Raw genomic sequence first — 17,774 nt, forward strand, 5'->3', positions numbered from 1 at the left:
CGATATGTGTGCTCCCAGTTTGGTCAATGAGAGATCTAATCTTATATCCCCAAATTTTTAAGCGAAAACTTTCAGCAACCAATAGATACTCCATTAACATCAAAATGTCAAAACTCTCCACCTATGCCTTTTCAATAGCCGGGCTGTTATTTCTGGTCTGAATTTCTGAGACCCAACTGACACCCCAGAAAAGCTTCTTCTGGCAAAAAAACAGATCAATAAAAAAAAAAACAAAGAAAACCACCAACTCTAATGCCGAACATACTAAATCTACGAAAAGTAAACTACTTTTTGAAAATGAGAAGAATGAGAAGACAACTGATGATGAAAATGGCAAAAACTCTGATGATAAAGTATTAGAAGAACCACAGCAAAATTTTGACAAATGTGAATTGAAAATTGAAGATTTTGTGCTCGTTAAATTTGGGACTGTAAAACAAAAAGATGTGTACTATGTTGGGAGAATCATTGGTAAATGTGATGATGGGGATGTTAAAATTTCATTTTTAAGAATATCATCTAAAATAAATTATAAATTTTTCTATCCCATCGTACCAGATATCTCTGGTGCTTCTTTATCAGAAATTGTAGCCCTTTTGCCAACTCCTTCTAAGCAGAGTATAAAGCAACAGAAATCATTATTGTCTTTTTCAGTTTCATTGGAAAACTTCAATATGCATTAGGGGTTTGATTAAGTATCATAATATAGTTTAAAATATTGTATTAAATAATTTCTAAAACATTCATATGAGGTTGTCATTTTTACAATTGTGTCTGAAGCTACTCCATTCCCCGTCTGAGATGTCCCCAAGAGGGGCCCCTTCAGACGGGTAAGATCTAAATGGTTAGTTTAAGGTCTAAAAAAACATGAATATTCCCTCTTGTCTGGTACTTTGAGAATAAATTTTCACAAGCAATTTTTATCAAAATGTTTGCTGTCAAAAATTTAACCTATTAAATGAGTTAATAAAATTAATATTACTTTTAATTAGAATCATTAAATTTGATCTTTTTCACCACTACCTACATTAAGTTTAATTAATTGCTTTACCGAACATATATGTATAGTATTAATAATTTATTGTATATTTTAAACAGATTGCCAAAGGTAAATAATTTATAATAAACGCGTACAAAATAACGTTAAATTTAAATAAAAAGAAAAACATTCAAATATTCAAATATATCCGTATTAAACTAATCTGAACACAATTAAAATTTTGTATAACAGAGAACAATTGAATAACAATAATTGGTAGAACATATTTTGACATAAATTGCTTTATATCAATTTTGTAAATATATAACAAAGCGAATTAATATAAAAAATATCAGGGAGGAATGGCTCGTTACTGAAATATTAAATTTAAATAAATTCTCTTTCTGCTGTAAACAACTGTTGAGCCCTTGTATAAGCCTCTTAAGAGTTATGTCAGATTTTAGTATTGGAAGTGAATTTATAGGATTGATCAAAATATTAGAGAAAATAATAAATTACTGTGTTTTTATTATCTAATTTAAAAATACACGTAATAATGTTCTGAACCTTTTGTTGGTGTTTTACTTGAGCAATTGATATATTTTATTGACGTTTCGACCTATAGTTGAGAAATAGTTTTCAGGAAAAAAATATTTTAAAACAATTAATTATATTGTTTCATATCATTTATTCCAATTGAGAAACTTAAAGTTTTTGTAACAAAGTATTTTATCTAGATCCCGATAGGTGACAAATCTTCTTTTACAATGTAACTTATAGTATATGTCGTAATGTGACACTAGCCAACAAACTGTTAGATGAATATGTTAAGAAATTTAAAAGATTGTTACAAACTTGCCTAGATCAGGATTTCTTCGTAAAAATAATGATAAATACTACAGACAACCTGATGGCTTAACCATAGGTAGTTGTCTCTCCACTTTTCTAGCTGATTTATTTATGGATCATTTAGATATTTAGAATCAACACACCACGAAAAATCCTGAAAGACCCAACTGGTTTCGCTATGTTGATGACTGTCTAGTCTTCATATCAGGTAACCATAACTTAGCTGATCTATTACTTTCCAAATCAACCAAGTCTATCCCAATATTAAGTTTACCATAGACCTTAATTCTTCTCAATCAATTAACTTCCTTGACTTTACCATTACCAGATTAAATGACCAATCGACTTCCAAATTTATAGGAAACCTACAGTATTTCATAAATATATTCATTGTTTAGACACCAATTCTCTATCCCAGAACTTCTTCTTCTTCTTTTTCTTTCTTTTTTATAGGCTTTAAAGCCTCTTTCTTTTTTGTCCATTTGGTGACTTACCTCGTGCTATTCGTACTATCCTATCCTCTGCCATTCTACTAATGTGTTCGTTTCACTCCATCCTATCCATTTATGTCTTCGGTATTGCATGCTCTTCTTATGTTTTCGCTTCTCTCCCTACTCAACAGACTTTTCCCTGATATTAGTCGGAGTATTTTCATCTCTGTTGTTTCTAGTAGTTGTCTCGTTTTAGATGTGTCAGGTCTTGTCTCCGCCGTGTATGTTAATTTAGGTCTAATTGCTGCTTTATAAATTCTTGTTTTTGTGTCTTGTCTTAGATGTTTGTTGTTCCAGATTGTATCATTAAGATATTCCGCCGCTTTAATTGCTTTTAAGCTTTGTTGTCGTACTTCCTCTTCAACATCTCCGTAACTAGTTATATTTATGCCTCGATATCTAAATCTTGCTTTCTGCTTTATTATTTTCTCATCAATTTTAATTTTACATCGTAGTTGGTATTGAGTAGTTGACATAAATTTATTTTTTTCTGCTGATAACATCATATTGCATTTCTTGGCTGTTGTATTAAATACTTGTGTTAATCTTTGGAGCTCGTCTTCTGTCTCGGCGATTAATGCTTCGTCGTCTGCATAACCTAATATTTGGATTTATCTGTTCCCCATTCTGTAACCATTACCTTTACATACTGCTTATATTATATTGTCCATTATTATATTAAAAAAAATCGGTTGCCTGTAAAGTCGGTTTTACGGGCGAAGATTTTACGTGACAACGTCTTTTTCTCGGTAGAATATTTATTGATATGAATATTATTAAATTGCACAATAGGAACAAGGAATTGAATGAGAATAAGAATTGCACAAATTTTAACTATAGAAATATATTTTGTTTACTAAAACATTGTACATGTAAACTTAAACTTAACTAATTTCTATTTGAGTGATTTTTAAATGTTTGACTAGCAATACGCGCTGTTTCTTCTCAATCGACTGAATTACGATTGATTGCAGAGTGATTTAAACTAATAATTTACTTAACACTATCAACATTTGTCAATAGTATGACATAACCTATAAACTCAGTTTCTCAACTTTTGTGTCAATCTAACAATTAATCAATCAATCATAGTTTACGATAATGAAATATTAGTGTACAATTATTTACCTTTATTGTTGTAGTTGTTGTAAATGACGAATCTAAGCAATCCACATTTTCACTACAGACACAGCTGACGATACTTTAACCACACGTGTGAACTTGTATTATGACGCTTTCTCGGTTTTCCAACGCCAAGAACGCTCGAGAAAGACAGAGACACAAGCACGCACCGATTCAACGCGCCTAATTCTCTAGTGCTGCGCGCGCAGCGGACCGATCATGTTTGAGTGGGAGAGAGACGCAAGGCATTCGCCGGTCCGGCGGGCCTCTCTCTCGTTCGGTGACTCATGTAACAGACGTGAGCGGGCGTTACACTTTTTCATGAGTGACTCCGAGCCACAACCTAATTTAAGACGTTGTCACGTCAAAAAGGTAGGCTTAACGAGTCAGCCTGTCTGACTCCGCTTTGTACTGGTATACACTGTGTTAGTTTTCCATTTATCTTTGCCTGTATTCGATTATGTAAGTAGATATTTTCGATGGTTTGTATAATATTGATTGGTACCTTTCTTTTATACAGTAGGTGTAAGACGTCTTTGCCTTGGATGCCATCGAAAGCCTTTGTCAGGTCTATAAAACAGAGATATGCTGGTTTATTGTACTCAATGGCCTTTTCTGTGATTTGTCTTAGTACAAATACGGCGTCTACGCAGGATCTTTCGGATCTAAATCCTTGTTGTTCAACAGATAAAGTTGTTAGTTTATTGGTTCTGTTGATTAGGACTTTTGTGGTAAGCTTAAGTGCGGTGTTCAGTAGATTTATACCTCTGTAATTGTTGGGGTTTTCTTTATCTCCTTTATTGAATATTGGTATCATTATGCTGTTTCTCCATGCATCTAGTATCTTGCAGTGCAATATTAGGTTTTGTATAAGTATTTTCTTCTCTTAGATTATAATTTCTCCTCCGTGTTTTAGAAGCTCATTGGTTATTCCGCCTGGTCCCAGTGATTTTCTATTCTTAAGTGAATTTATGGCTCTACTATCTCTAGTTCCTGTAAACTGATTTTTATTTTGTGTCTTAATTCAGGTACGTTATTGTGTTGATTATTATTTTCCTTTCCTTTAAACAGTTCCGTCAGGTATCTTATCCATTCGTTTGCTGGTATGATATTGTATTCCTTCAATTCTGCCATTTTTTTCTGTTGGTTTCTTATAAATCTCCATATTTGTTTTTGTGTGCTATAGAAGTCGCTTTCCATCTTTTTTGTATACTGTTTCCAGTCTTCATTTGTTGTTCTTCTTACCAACTGCTTTGTTTTATTTCATTTTCTTCTATAGGTGTCTCGGGAATCTGAAGTATTTGATGTTTTGTACTTCGTGTAGGCCTCTCGTTTCTCTTTACATTTCTCTTTTATTTCTTTTCTGTACCATGGTGTATTGTTGTTGTTTCCTTTGTTTAATAGGATCTTTCGTTTTCTGTGGACAGTCGTTCCACAGTGATTCTACATTAAATTTTTCCTTAGTGATTTCCTGTAGAAAATCTTTTGGTGTTATTTTCATTATCCCAGAACAACTATAATTATCAATTCAATATTCTTAAACAGATATCAGTCAACAACGAACATGATTCGTACATCAACGGCAAACTTTTCCATAAAAAACAACTGATAAACCTATAAGAAACTGCGTTTCCCAGAGATCTAACTACCACACCCATTTACACATCTGTACCGTACCATCATAAAAACATTTCTGGAGATATGAGAAATCTGATCAAACGATCTCTTCAAAACATCCAAATCTCTTTCAGTTCAAAACAACTTAAGTCAGTATCTCACCAACACCAAAGACTCTATCGACTATATGAATAAAAGTGTTGTTTACAAACTTAAATGCTCCAGCAGTGATGCTACATACATAGGTAGAACCTGTAGATAACTATTATCCCGCTCTCTAGGGTACACCAAAAGAAAAAAACTACCTCAAATTTTCTCAACACCTATAATAACATAAACACTCCTAATATCCCAGAAGATGTATCTCTAATACACAACATTTTATATGATAATTTCCTAAGATTCGAGCTTTACAAAGATCTGGAAATAACAAAGGAAAAACAAAGAAGTCCCAACTACGTCAACCGTCATGTCTAATTCCACCGAGATTTTCTTCCTTTACACCTTCAACTATTCTCATAAACCACATGCTTACAATCTTTCTTTTCTATCTCTTTTTAATAATTTCTTTTTTGTCCTTTTACTAATCTTTTAATTTACCCAATCAGTCTTAAAGCCAACACTCAATACTACCTAAAGCATATAGGTCAATTTTCTTAATCACCTCTCTTCATCTCTTATCTCAACAACCTAATTTTATAATCCATATACCCCCAGTTCATTAAATAACTAATCTAAGGTTCAAACATACTAAAACAAATAATTTTTATTTAGAATATCATCACAATGCACCCGTTCCACACACATGACTATTAAAATATATTTCCCCGGTACAATATTATTACATCTACAATCTAATATTAACAAACATAGCCAGATCTTTCAACAATACAGTAATATAAAATCTTTCTCATCAACTCTAACACTTGCCATATACCCAGTCAATATCACAATATATTTTTAATTAAAACTTGTCACATACTCTTATGTAATTTGTGGATGGAGTTCTGAAGATTTCGTTTTCTGTCAGTTTTCCAATTATTTTATCACCTTCTATACCAATATTAAGTTACAAATCGTTCTTTGGCTTAATAACATAACCTTACATAAACCAGTTTACAATTTATTTTTTAACATTCAACTAAACAACAAACGTCAAAAAGTTGACGTTTTTCAATTCTCTAATTGTTTTTACGTCAACGTGAACTTTTTTGACAATTTTTAGTTTGCAAACGCGTTTATACCTGAATATTTAGTTTCTGTTTCTGCTTAGTTTAGTCAATTCAAGTTTAGTCAAGTTGTTCTTAGTTAATATTTAGTTTAACCCGTAACTGCTACCCACAGGATCAGCGTGACCCATCAATAGTTTTAAACCGCCCTACCCATTTAAGTTTGATAGTGGGGGAGCTGTCTGTCCACCTATTCTCTGGCCAGTTAGTATTTTATAAAAAGGCAAAGTGAGCAGTTTTGTTGATCGTGTCAAATTCGAAATAATTACGTAGTTGGGTCACGGTGACCCGTCTATAGTATTTAAGTAACATAATGTTTTTTGGTTATAAAGGTATGTACCTATTTTTATTATTATTATTATATATATATGTATATATATATATATATATATATATATATATATATATATATATATATATATGAAAGTAAAAGATTGCATTTCATTTCAATCGGAACTCCACCATTGCTCTACACGTGTTTCGAGTTATTCAACTCGTCATCAGGAGCACTTGTGGAAGTTCAACTGAAATGAAATGCAGTCTAGTATTTGGTTATTATAACCAAAATAATAAGCCAGGTACGCTAGCAGCGACATCTATACGAAGTAACAAGAAGTCCAGAGACCTCTCTCTGATAGTAAATTAGGTGAACCGCAAATTCAAAGCCTCTTACTAGAGACTTTTAACGACGCTAGAAGTACATTTTTACTTCAACATGCATCTACGATTCACCTTTGAAATTACTATCTTTTTCGCTCTTTACGTAGAGAAAGACGTTTAAATGAAAGTAAAAGATTGCATTTCATTTCAATCGGATTTACTATCAGAGAGAGGTCTCTGGACTTCTTGTTACTTCGTATAGATGTCGCTGCTAGCGTACCTGGCTTATTATTTTGGTTATAATAACCAAATACTAGACTGCATTTCATTTCAGTTGAACTTCCACAAGTGCTCCTGATGACGAGTTGAATAACTCGAAACACGTGTAGAGCAATGGTGGAGTTCCGATTGAAATGAAATGCAATCTTTTACTTTCATTTAAACGTCTTTCTCTACGTAAAGAGCGAAAAAGATAGTAATTTCAAAGGTGAATCGTAGATGCATGTTGAAGTAAAAATGTACTTCTAGCGTCGTTAAAAGTCTCTAGTAAGAGGCTTTGAATTTGCGGTTCACCTAATTTACTATCAGAGAGAGGTCTCTGGACTTCTTGTTACTTCGTATATATATATATATATATATATATATATATATATATATATATATATATATATATATATATATATATATATTTTATTATGTTTGATATACGGCTTGAATAATTTAAATATTTATATCATTTGCTTAATACACATTTTTTGTTTTAGATAAAATGGCTTCTTCAAGTAAGCATTTAACTTTGTCTGAGATGGAAGACATTCTAAACAGTGAAGAGTTTTGGAAAGATTTGGAAGATGCCGATGAAACGACAGATACTCTCCAAGAAGTAGAAAATAAGGAGCAAGCTGCAGACAAATTATTTAACTATTCAGGTGAAAGTGACAGCGATGAAATAGACAATGAAATTTACAGTGAACACGACTCTGATAGTGAATTTGAGGTTGAACTATTGCATGAAAACACCTTAGACAGAGATGATGCCACGAATAACGCTTCAAGTAACAAAACAGCTACTTTGAACATTTCAAAATTAGCTTGGTATGGAAAAGATTCTACAAAATGGGCATAACAATCGCCAAAAAGGTCCAAAGTAAAATCTCATAACATTATAAGAGTTTTACCAGGACTGAAAGGTTCCACCCGTCAGAATCCACCACTGTGTCCTAAAGAAGCTTGGAAATTATTAATAACTGATGACATGTTGGAAATTATTGTTGAACATACCAACACAAGAATTGACTTAGTATCCTCAAATTACGCTACATTTAAACGACGTAAAAACTCTCTCTCAAAATTTGCCCCAACTTTCATTGAAAGAACAGATAAAATTGAGATAGAAGCTTTTATTGGACTTTTATTTATGCAAGGTATATTTAAGTCTAACCATGAAGATTTAAAATCATTATGGGCAACAGATGGTACAGGGAGAGATTTGTTTAGATGTTCGATGTCACTTGCACGATTCTTATTTTTGCTAAGCTGTTTAAGATTCGACAATCATCTTACAAGGTCTGAAAGAGTGAAAACTAATAAATTGGCAGCTATATCCAACCTATTTGAAACTTTTGTAAAAAACTCCCAACAGAACTATGTTCCAGGTCCTCACGTAACAGTAGATGAAATGCTGGTACCATTCGGGGGAAGGTGTGCATTTAGAATGTACATACCTAATAAACCTGCGAAATATGGTATAAAAGTGCAGATCTTAGCCGATTCCCAAACACACTACATGTATAACGCGGAGGTCTATACAGGAAAAATTCTCCAACAGAAACAAAAATCGCTATTTTCACATCCAACTGAGGTTGTTCTTCGAATGATAAAATGTATTGAAAATTCCAACCGTAATGTCACTGGAGATAATTGGTACACATCAATGGAATTAACCAACGAGTTAAGAAAACGAGGAATTACATATGTAGGTACAGTGAAGAAAAATAAAAGAATGATTCCTCCAGAATTTATGGCCGACAGAAAGAGACCTGCTAGGTATTCAGAGTTCGGATTTACATCAGACAATACTCTGGTATCATATGTCCCAAAAAAGGGAAAATCTGTTGTTTTAATATCATCAATGCATCACGACAGTACTGTTGATCAGAGCACTGGGAAACCCGAAATAATTATGTTTTATAACCAAACCAAAGCAGGTGTAGATGTTTTGGACGAAAAATGTGCAACATATTCCACTTCTCGAAGGACCCGTCGATGGCCTATGGCAATTTTTCACTGTATTTTAAATGTGTCTGGTGTAAACAGCCGAATAATATATCAGTTTTCTCGAGGTAAAGAAATATCCCGTTACAATTTTTTAAAAGAACTAGACATTGCACTGTACACGCCACATATGAAGAAAAGACTTTACAACGTAAATGTACCCCGGAAACTTCGATGTCTCGCAGCGAATATCCTTGGAGTAGATATAGATGACACACCTGCACCATTGCCAATACAGAATATATCTAAAAGGAAGAGATGCGCAATTTGTCCCAAATACATACTGTTTTGTGTGCAAATTACCTATATGTTTACAATGTGCTCTAAAAATATGCCCAAATTGTAAATAGGAATTTATTTTACATTAAATTAGTTTACCGTTATATAAAAAAGTGTTTATGACTTAAAATAAATGTATTAGCTAATGTTTTTTCTTTATTTCAGAATTTTAAAACTGGGTCACAGTGACCCGTCAATAGCAGCTGCGAGATAACTTTTTGTCGGTAGCAGTTACGGGTTAATTATTGTCTAACAAGACGTTTTAATTCTACAAAGGCAAAATGACACGTACTGTAGCCGGCAAAGTAGCAGCTGTGTTAATAATTGGTGAATGTGAAAATAATTTCCATGCAGCGGGACATCTTTTTAATGAGAGGTACCCAGATCGCCCTACATGGAGAGCTTATTTGAGGAAACTTCTTCAGAAGTTTAAACAAACAGGTAGTGTTCAAGATCAAAGGTAGTCGACCAGATCAAACGATCTGATCGACCAACAATTAGTGATGACAAAAAAATTTCAGAAATGGTGGTGAACCCTACTTTTTCTACAGCCCAAGTTGCATCTATCTATGGAATCAGTCAAAAGACAGTACACCGAACATTGGCTGAAAACAAATTTCATCCATACAAATTAAAAATTATGCACTAACTTTCAGATGATGACCCCGACCGAAGACTAGAATTCTGTGAAAATATGTCCAATAAAATTAACCAACAGCTCGATTACATAAAAACAATTTGTTTAAGTGACGAAAGTACTTTTTCTTTTAACAAAAATGTTAACACACACGAGTTTAACTGTTAAGTTAAAGCCAACCATGAGAAAGAAGATCCTCATTTTGATGAAGAGGACAATATACCCCTTGCTCATATCTTCCTTACAGTCTGTAATGAAATTTTCAATTTGGACGAATTTGCTTTCATTAATAGTGATACCTACCGAGTGTCCTTACTTCAGTATTAAGGACATTGTTGAAGAACTGCGTGATAATGAAGAAAAAGACAATTCTGATAATTAATAATGATGTGGACGAACGTGAATTCACTTTCTCTAATATGAGCGAAGTGTGCCCAAAATTGAGGGACGTAGAAAAATTATTTATTGTGCAAAAATAATGGTGAAATGGTTATTTACCTGTCTCGAATTTTATTTAAGGTTAAAGCTGAGATTCCAAAGCTCAAATTGTAAATAACATCTCTTTTTTGCTAGTATAGCATATAATTTTATGTTTTGTATTAGCATATTAAAGTAATTTAAGTAGTTTTCCGTGTATGTATAGAATTAAATTTGCTTTAATTATTAAAATAAAGAAAGTTCCAAAGATCCTTTATGTTTTTGTGGGCTGCAAAACCTGGTAATAGCGGCTAGCAGTTCTTTCATTTTTAGTGGTCGTTACTAACAGGTTTTACTGTAATTACAAACTATCTACAGTACGCCCCATTATGACGACATGGCGCGAGCTTATCTGCTATAGATTGGCAACAGGGACATTGCGTGGCCACGAGGATCTCTTGAGTCAACCCACTTGAATTTTTTTGTGTAACCAGTTAGAATTGATCAAGACTACTCCAAGAAAATATCACAAAGTATCATAGTACTGACATGATATATTACAAATAATTAGGGATGAAACAGAAAATTGATTATAATACTTGTAATACTTGTAATTAATACTAATAAGATATTATTGGACAACATGTTCAAAAGTAAACACATTATGTTTCAGTATTTAGTATTTGTTGTTCGCATTTTTATGTGCCTACAATCATTATTTTAGTAGTAATAGTTTTTTCTCTAATAATAAAGTTATTTTACTTACCTATTTATAACAGTATGTCCCTTACTATCTAAAATATCACTAAAATGCACAAAAACCCAGTAAATTGCTTAACATATGAAAAACCTTTTATTAAAAATTAGCATTTAAAAAGTTTTTAACTAAAGTGTCACGTGATGAATGTTCTATATTAAGGAAATTCAGGTAGGGAGTGTCAACTGGAGAGGGATCATCTTAAGATCGAAACGTTGATTTTAGAGTAAACTATGATTATTTAAAAATCAATTTGTGCTATAATCGGTTCACAATTTGTCGATAGCTTACTACAAGTTTAACCCTAATTAGAGAACTGAAATACAGAGAGGATGGGTAATACGATATAATAGTAAAAACCAACCTGAAACTAACGGTTTAAGATGTTTTCGACTAACCCACCTTGTATCTGAAGGAATACAATACATTAGTCAACCTTATAATCCCATTACGAAGGTATTTTGTTTACAGATGACCGACCAGTGTCGTCTAAATAAATATATTTTTTAAATTGTACTTACATATGTAAATTGTATTTTTGTTTTAATAAAACTTCTTTATTTTATTCAAAAATAAAAAGTTTCTTGCCATCTGTAAAAGATATATTTATTTAATTAAGGGGAAAGGTGCCAAATGTCGCCTGGCAAAATTTTCAATGTGTTTTAAATGTATCCATTATTTTCGAATCCGGAGAAAACTAATAAATATTTTTGAAAAATTTAAACGCAGAATGAAGGATTACATTATTACCGAGGGCAGAAAGTCCCTGAAAACTTCTACAATGTTTATTTTTATATGTTATGTAACAGGGGTGAAAATAAAAGAGAAAATATAGTATAATTTTTAATTGAAAATATTGCATGCAAAAGAAACTTTTTATTTATTCTAATAAATATTTCATTCTGTCCTTAAATTTTTCAAAAATACTTTTGAGTTTTCTCAGGATTTGAAAAAAATGGGATACATTTAAAACACATTGAACATTTTGACAAGCAACATTTTGCGCCTTTCCCCTTTAATACCTTACGATTACAACTACTATTACTTACCTTATATAATTACGATTAGAAAACTATTCAAATTCAAAATAAATAGGATCAACTCCGGAATACGAGTCGTCTTGAGGGTTAATAATTAGCAATTGTGTCTCTACGCTCGCATCAATTATGTTATCAAGATCCCACATTTTTTGTTCTTCTTCTATTACATGTCTTACTGCATATTTCCAGTTTTGTTCTGTAATATGTTATAAAGACTCGTATAACAATACATGTACAGCTTGTATTTTATATGACGTATTATTTCTAGCCACATAACTTTTTATTTGTGCCCAAATGAGTTCAATTGGATTAATTTCGCAGTGGTAGGGTGGAAGTCTAAGGACTGTGATGTTTCGCCTTTCCGCCATTTTGTCAACTACGTATTTCTTGAACTTTGATTTGTGTTGCCGGGCAATTTTTAAAAGTTCTGGTTTTACCATTCCATCTTCGTAAGGCAGATACTTATTCCGCAGCCAGTCAAGGATATCCTGTTTCTTCCACGCAGTCGTTGGAAGTCTTTCTACTAGTCGTAAGTGATAAGGTGCATTATCTAATACTATAATTGAATTTGGTGGTATGTGTTCAATCATCTGCTCAAAATACTCTTCGAAAACATCAGCTGTCTCGTGATAGTCTTTTGTGCTTTTGGACTGGAATTTCAACAAACCATGCTTAACAAATCCTTTTTCACTGCCAATGTGAGAAATTATTAATCTACTGACTTTACGATTACCAGAAGGTGGGGAGATACCAGTAGACCAACCTTCCATAAAGGCTTGCCTGGAGCTTAATATATTTTTATCTGACCAATTTTTTTTAGAGTATGACCTGAGTTTACCCACGTTTCATCCTGGTAGAAGATTGGATTTCCTTCAGCCCGGAATTTTCGTATGGATCTTAGATAATTTCTTCTCTAACATATTATCTCCTCCCGGTCAATCAAAAGTGATTTTCGGTCTGATTTCTCCCACCGGAAATTTAATTCTTTCAAGACTTGCCACAATTTAGTTCGTTCGATATGAGGCAAATCCGGGTCGTCTCTAACTTCTTGTAAAATTTTGTTTAGGTTTGGTATTTCTTTTTTGAAAAAAAAAACCATGACTTTTCCTTCGAATACCATTTTTGGCAAATTTATCAATTTCAATAGGTTTTTTCGCTCTCTTTAAGTGTTCGTTTGTGTGTGGGTTAGCCATACCGTGTTTTTTTCTTTCTGATAGGAACCTATATACAGTTGAGTCCCCTACGCCAGTCATGTTGGAACAACTTTCGACTATGCTGCGAACAGTGTTTGTGGGATTCTGGGAAACCAGAGCATCGTGAACATTCAGGACAATAGTCTTTTCTCTTGGTGAATAGACAGACTAACTGACTGTACACAACAGTACCGGTGTAAAACTTGATGATGTTGATGATTAAGCCATCATAAACAATCCAACAAAACGAGCACGAGCGAAAGGTACGTATATTTCGTAGGTATATGGAATAAAAAATCACTTACGCACTGCATATAATTCGCAAAAGAAATATTCGAGACGCTAATTACTGATGTAGACGCGGAAACACCGACGAGTCGTACATTACATGCGATCAAAAACGTACGAAACAAAAAAATTGGTTTCGTTCGTAATAACTTCACCCTTTCAAGTTAAGTTTCGAATATAAACTGAACAGACGAGGCACGAAGCCAAAGCATACCCATTATATTATTAAAAATCTGGGGAATTCCATCCTAATTATCTTGCAACGAATAGTACCTTCGGATATGAATTCCAGGTTTTCTAGTAAAGTGATTAAACGCGAGGATTAGTATTGCGATATCCAAACAAAAAAGGTATTCTTATTTACAAAATTGGTAATGGTTAAATTCTTATTTTTATTAATATAATTAGTTTTATTGAATAAACACATCAGGAACGCCTATGCTGACACAAATTTTACGACCGTTTTATGACTTTGAGGCACATTTCGTGCTCTCAACAATTTGTGAACGGACTGTAGCGGGTTGCTTATGTACTTATTTGAGCACATTGTATATAGTTTTTGTCTAGTCTTGTCTAGTCTGTAGTTTTTGAAGCTTTTTAAGTTTTTAAAGCTTACTTAGATAGTAACTTTAAAGATCATTTTGATTTACATCTTGGAGGTATGTTAGTTACGGTAACAATTTCTGTTCGTTTATAACCATATTTAGTAATGACAGAGTGTAAATGTTCATGTAAATATAAGATTTTATTTGACAGACAAGACTTGTATTCTTATTACAATACACATATAAAAAAACATAAAAAAAAATATTATGTTACGTAGCTGTATAATGATCGTTTTTTAAATAGTAAACAAAAAATTTTGGTGCGAGCTTTTAAGCTCCTATATGTCTTAAAATAGCAATATTTTTTATTCATTTTTTTTAAATGTTTATAAATTTAAATATGATACTTTTATTTTAAATATTTACCTTGCATAAAAATGGTGAAAATTATAAAATACGCCTGAAAGGACAATAAAACTGTCATTTTCTCCCACTGCACTATCACATTTCACTTATAAACTATTATTTCCGCTGTCTGAAATCCACCGAAATCAGCCCAAACCGCAAACTCATCACTTAACCATGTCAGATACTTTCGAACTTGAAAGCGCCAGTAAACAGTCACGCATATGCAAAACAGTGAGTCGTTCCTGGTTTTCCTCTTCGCGATGTTTAGTTGTAACCCGGCGTCGAAGTGCGCCTAGGCGACCTTCGAAGACAAATGCAGGAGCAATCCACAGCGAACCGCGATCCTGCTGGAGCCCTGCGCGCCTCGGCTCTTCCTATGCCGCTTATCCCCGGCCCAAAAGGATTTTCGAAAATAGGGACGTAATAATTTATTAATTGGATGATGTTGGGGATTTGGGTAAGGCCCCAAAAAGGTTGATGATGAATATTGGGAAGGATTTTGGTTTATTTATTTTTGGAGAACGGATTGTCTTCTGTTTAAGAAGTAGGGGGATGGATGTGGTATAAAGTTCTTAATGAGGAGATTTTTTAAAGGGGATTTAGTTTTATTCGCTTGTTTTTCTACCGAAGTAAGTAAGCTAAATGGTTATAAAAATTAAGAATCGAAGTATACTTGTGGGAATTATTGATATAAAAGCCCAAAAAAATTAATTTTAAATAAAGGAAATTTCTGGAAATCTGAATCAACTTTTAATGCATTGCATCCACACAATACAAAATTAGTAACATTATATTCAAGTAAAGTACTGTGGAAAAATAAGTATTTTCTTTATAGTCCTGTTATAATATAGTGTGTAAAAGCCAAATGGAATAAATTTATTATTTAGGTTACTGTACATATTTATAAAAAATCCCGAAACACGTCAAATTTAAATTATAACTTGACATTCTTTGACGTGAAAATGCAACCTCTACCTTCAATCCCCTTAGAATGACAGGTACAACCCCCAATTTTTAAAATAGGAAGTATAGGCTTGCGATATATCGTTTGAAAGGTCTTTTCATTCTCCATTCAAAAATGTTGTCGCTTTCAAGTTTATTAAGATTAATTAAGATAAAATAAATTAAAATCATGTGGTTACCGAAATTCGCTACAATACAATCAAAAACTAAAATGTAATGCAAAACCTAATAAAATGTAGAACACGAAAAATATCTATGAATGTTAATGAAGTGGATGTTCAAAATGTTCAACGCGAACGTCTTGGCAACATCCTAATCTCAAATAAATTATTAACATTATTTAACATAACAGGCGTGATCGACCTAATCGTAAGCGTTATTCGTTCTTTTAAGTCATTTAAATCAGAAGGTTTAGTTTTGTACACATGGCTCTTCACATATCCCCATAAAAAGAAATCTATTAATGTAAGATCAGGTGATCGCGCTGGCCATTCAATCGATCCTCGCCTCCCTATCCACCGATTGGGAAATATTGTATCGAGGTACTGCCGGACATTAAGTTGGTAATGTGGTGGTGCTCCTTCCTGCTGAAACCATATCGTATTCGCTGGAACTTGAGGGTTTCCTGGGATGCAATTTATTTTCTTTTAATATGTTTACTATCGATGTATGGCTAGCATTGAATGTAGTGGATGCCTGTCTACTCGATGTTTGTGGATTTTCCTGAAACTCAAGCAACACATCTAATTTGAGTTTATCACTCAGTGCATTGGCAGCTGCTTTTTTTTATCTGCCTTACATGACCAAACTCGCGAAACTGCTTCTTTATTTTACTTATTATTCCTTGGGATATAGGCGGTAAATTAGGAAATTTCTCATGAAATAGGCGAGTTACTTCCTGTTATGCTCGGGTGTTATCTCCATAACCAATCATTTGTAAAACTGTTATTTTATGCATTTCCGTTAACATAACCATTTTTCAGAATTGAATTGAACGAACTTTTTACTTAAATTAAAATACTGACAACTTAAATAAAACAATTTACTAATGCGTGTTAAAATAACGTTGCCACGGAAATTTTTTAATGGTTACCATCTAAAAACCACATTGCTATGGTTTTTGTTCACTTTCTCATTATCAAGACCTAAACGGGAAATAAGTTTTGAGTATATTTTAGCGAATTTATTTTATCTTAATTAATCTTAATAAACTTGAAAGCGACAACATTTTTGAATGGAGAATGAAAAGACCTTTCAAAGGATATATCACAAGCCTATACTTCCTATTTTAAAAATTGGGGGTTGTACCTGTCATTCTAGGGGGGTTGAAGGTAGATGTTGCATTTTCACGTTAAAGAATGTCAAGTTATAATTTAAATTTGACGTGTTTCGGGATTTTTTATAAATATGTACAGTAACCTAAATAATGAATTTATTCCATTTGGCTTTTACACACTGTATAATAAATATATTCAAAACTTAAGTTTTTTTTGTTTTTATCATTGTTTTACATTACTAAAGTCCGTAAGGCATAATAAATTACTAAATGAGGTGTCAGAAGCTAAATGGATGATCAAAATTGGTTATTGTATACAGATATATCTGTTTTATATAGGCTAACACAGGCTCACTATGGAAAATTTGGGATCTAAACACATCACTCAGTGCAGAAGATGCTCATTATCACCGCGCTGCCTATATTGTTCACTAGTGAACATAATTCTTACTTAAACGTGTCTAATTGCTGATCTTATGCCGTTTGTATACAGGTTTTTGTGACTCTCTTAATTTCGTCGCTTTTGAAGGTTTACCTTTACTCCTATTTGCATCAAACATAGGATGTCGCTCCCCCATGCTTTTAGTCTACATACCATCGTTCATTCTGAGCATGTTTTTATCCAAATTTCACGTCCTGTATGCTATTCTTTCTACAGCAACTTTGATTCCTGTTCTGGCTCTCATAATTATGTTTTTGGAGTTTCTATTTTGCTTATTTCTATCTTAATTCACAACTTTAGAACCACGTAGTATATTTGGTCCACATATGTCTCATTTATATACCAAATGACCCTATGTTTTTTCTTCC

At 32.9% G+C, this 17,774-nt stretch overlaps 1 protein-coding gene across 1 annotated transcript in view; it reads right to left on the reverse strand.

The window, feature by feature from the left end:
* The window catches only part of LOC140447197 (uncharacterized), a 173,731-nt gene extending 158,701 nt beyond the window's left edge, over nt 1-15,030 (reverse strand). Inside the window, exon 1 of the mRNA XM_072539710.1 lies at nt 14,744-15,030. Coding sequence (XP_072395811.1) covers nt 14,744-14,801 — 58 coding nt within the window. The 5' untranslated portion in view covers nt 14,802-15,030. The remainder of the gene's footprint in view (nt 1-14,743) is intronic.
* Between the last annotated feature and the right edge of the window lie 2,744 nt (nt 15,031-17,774).

This window comes from Diabrotica undecimpunctata, chromosome 8 (genome assembly GCF_040954645.1).
Source record: "Diabrotica undecimpunctata isolate CICGRU chromosome 8, icDiaUnde3, whole genome shotgun sequence".
Lineage (NCBI taxonomy): Eukaryota > Metazoa > Arthropoda > Insecta > Coleoptera > Chrysomelidae > Diabrotica > Diabrotica undecimpunctata.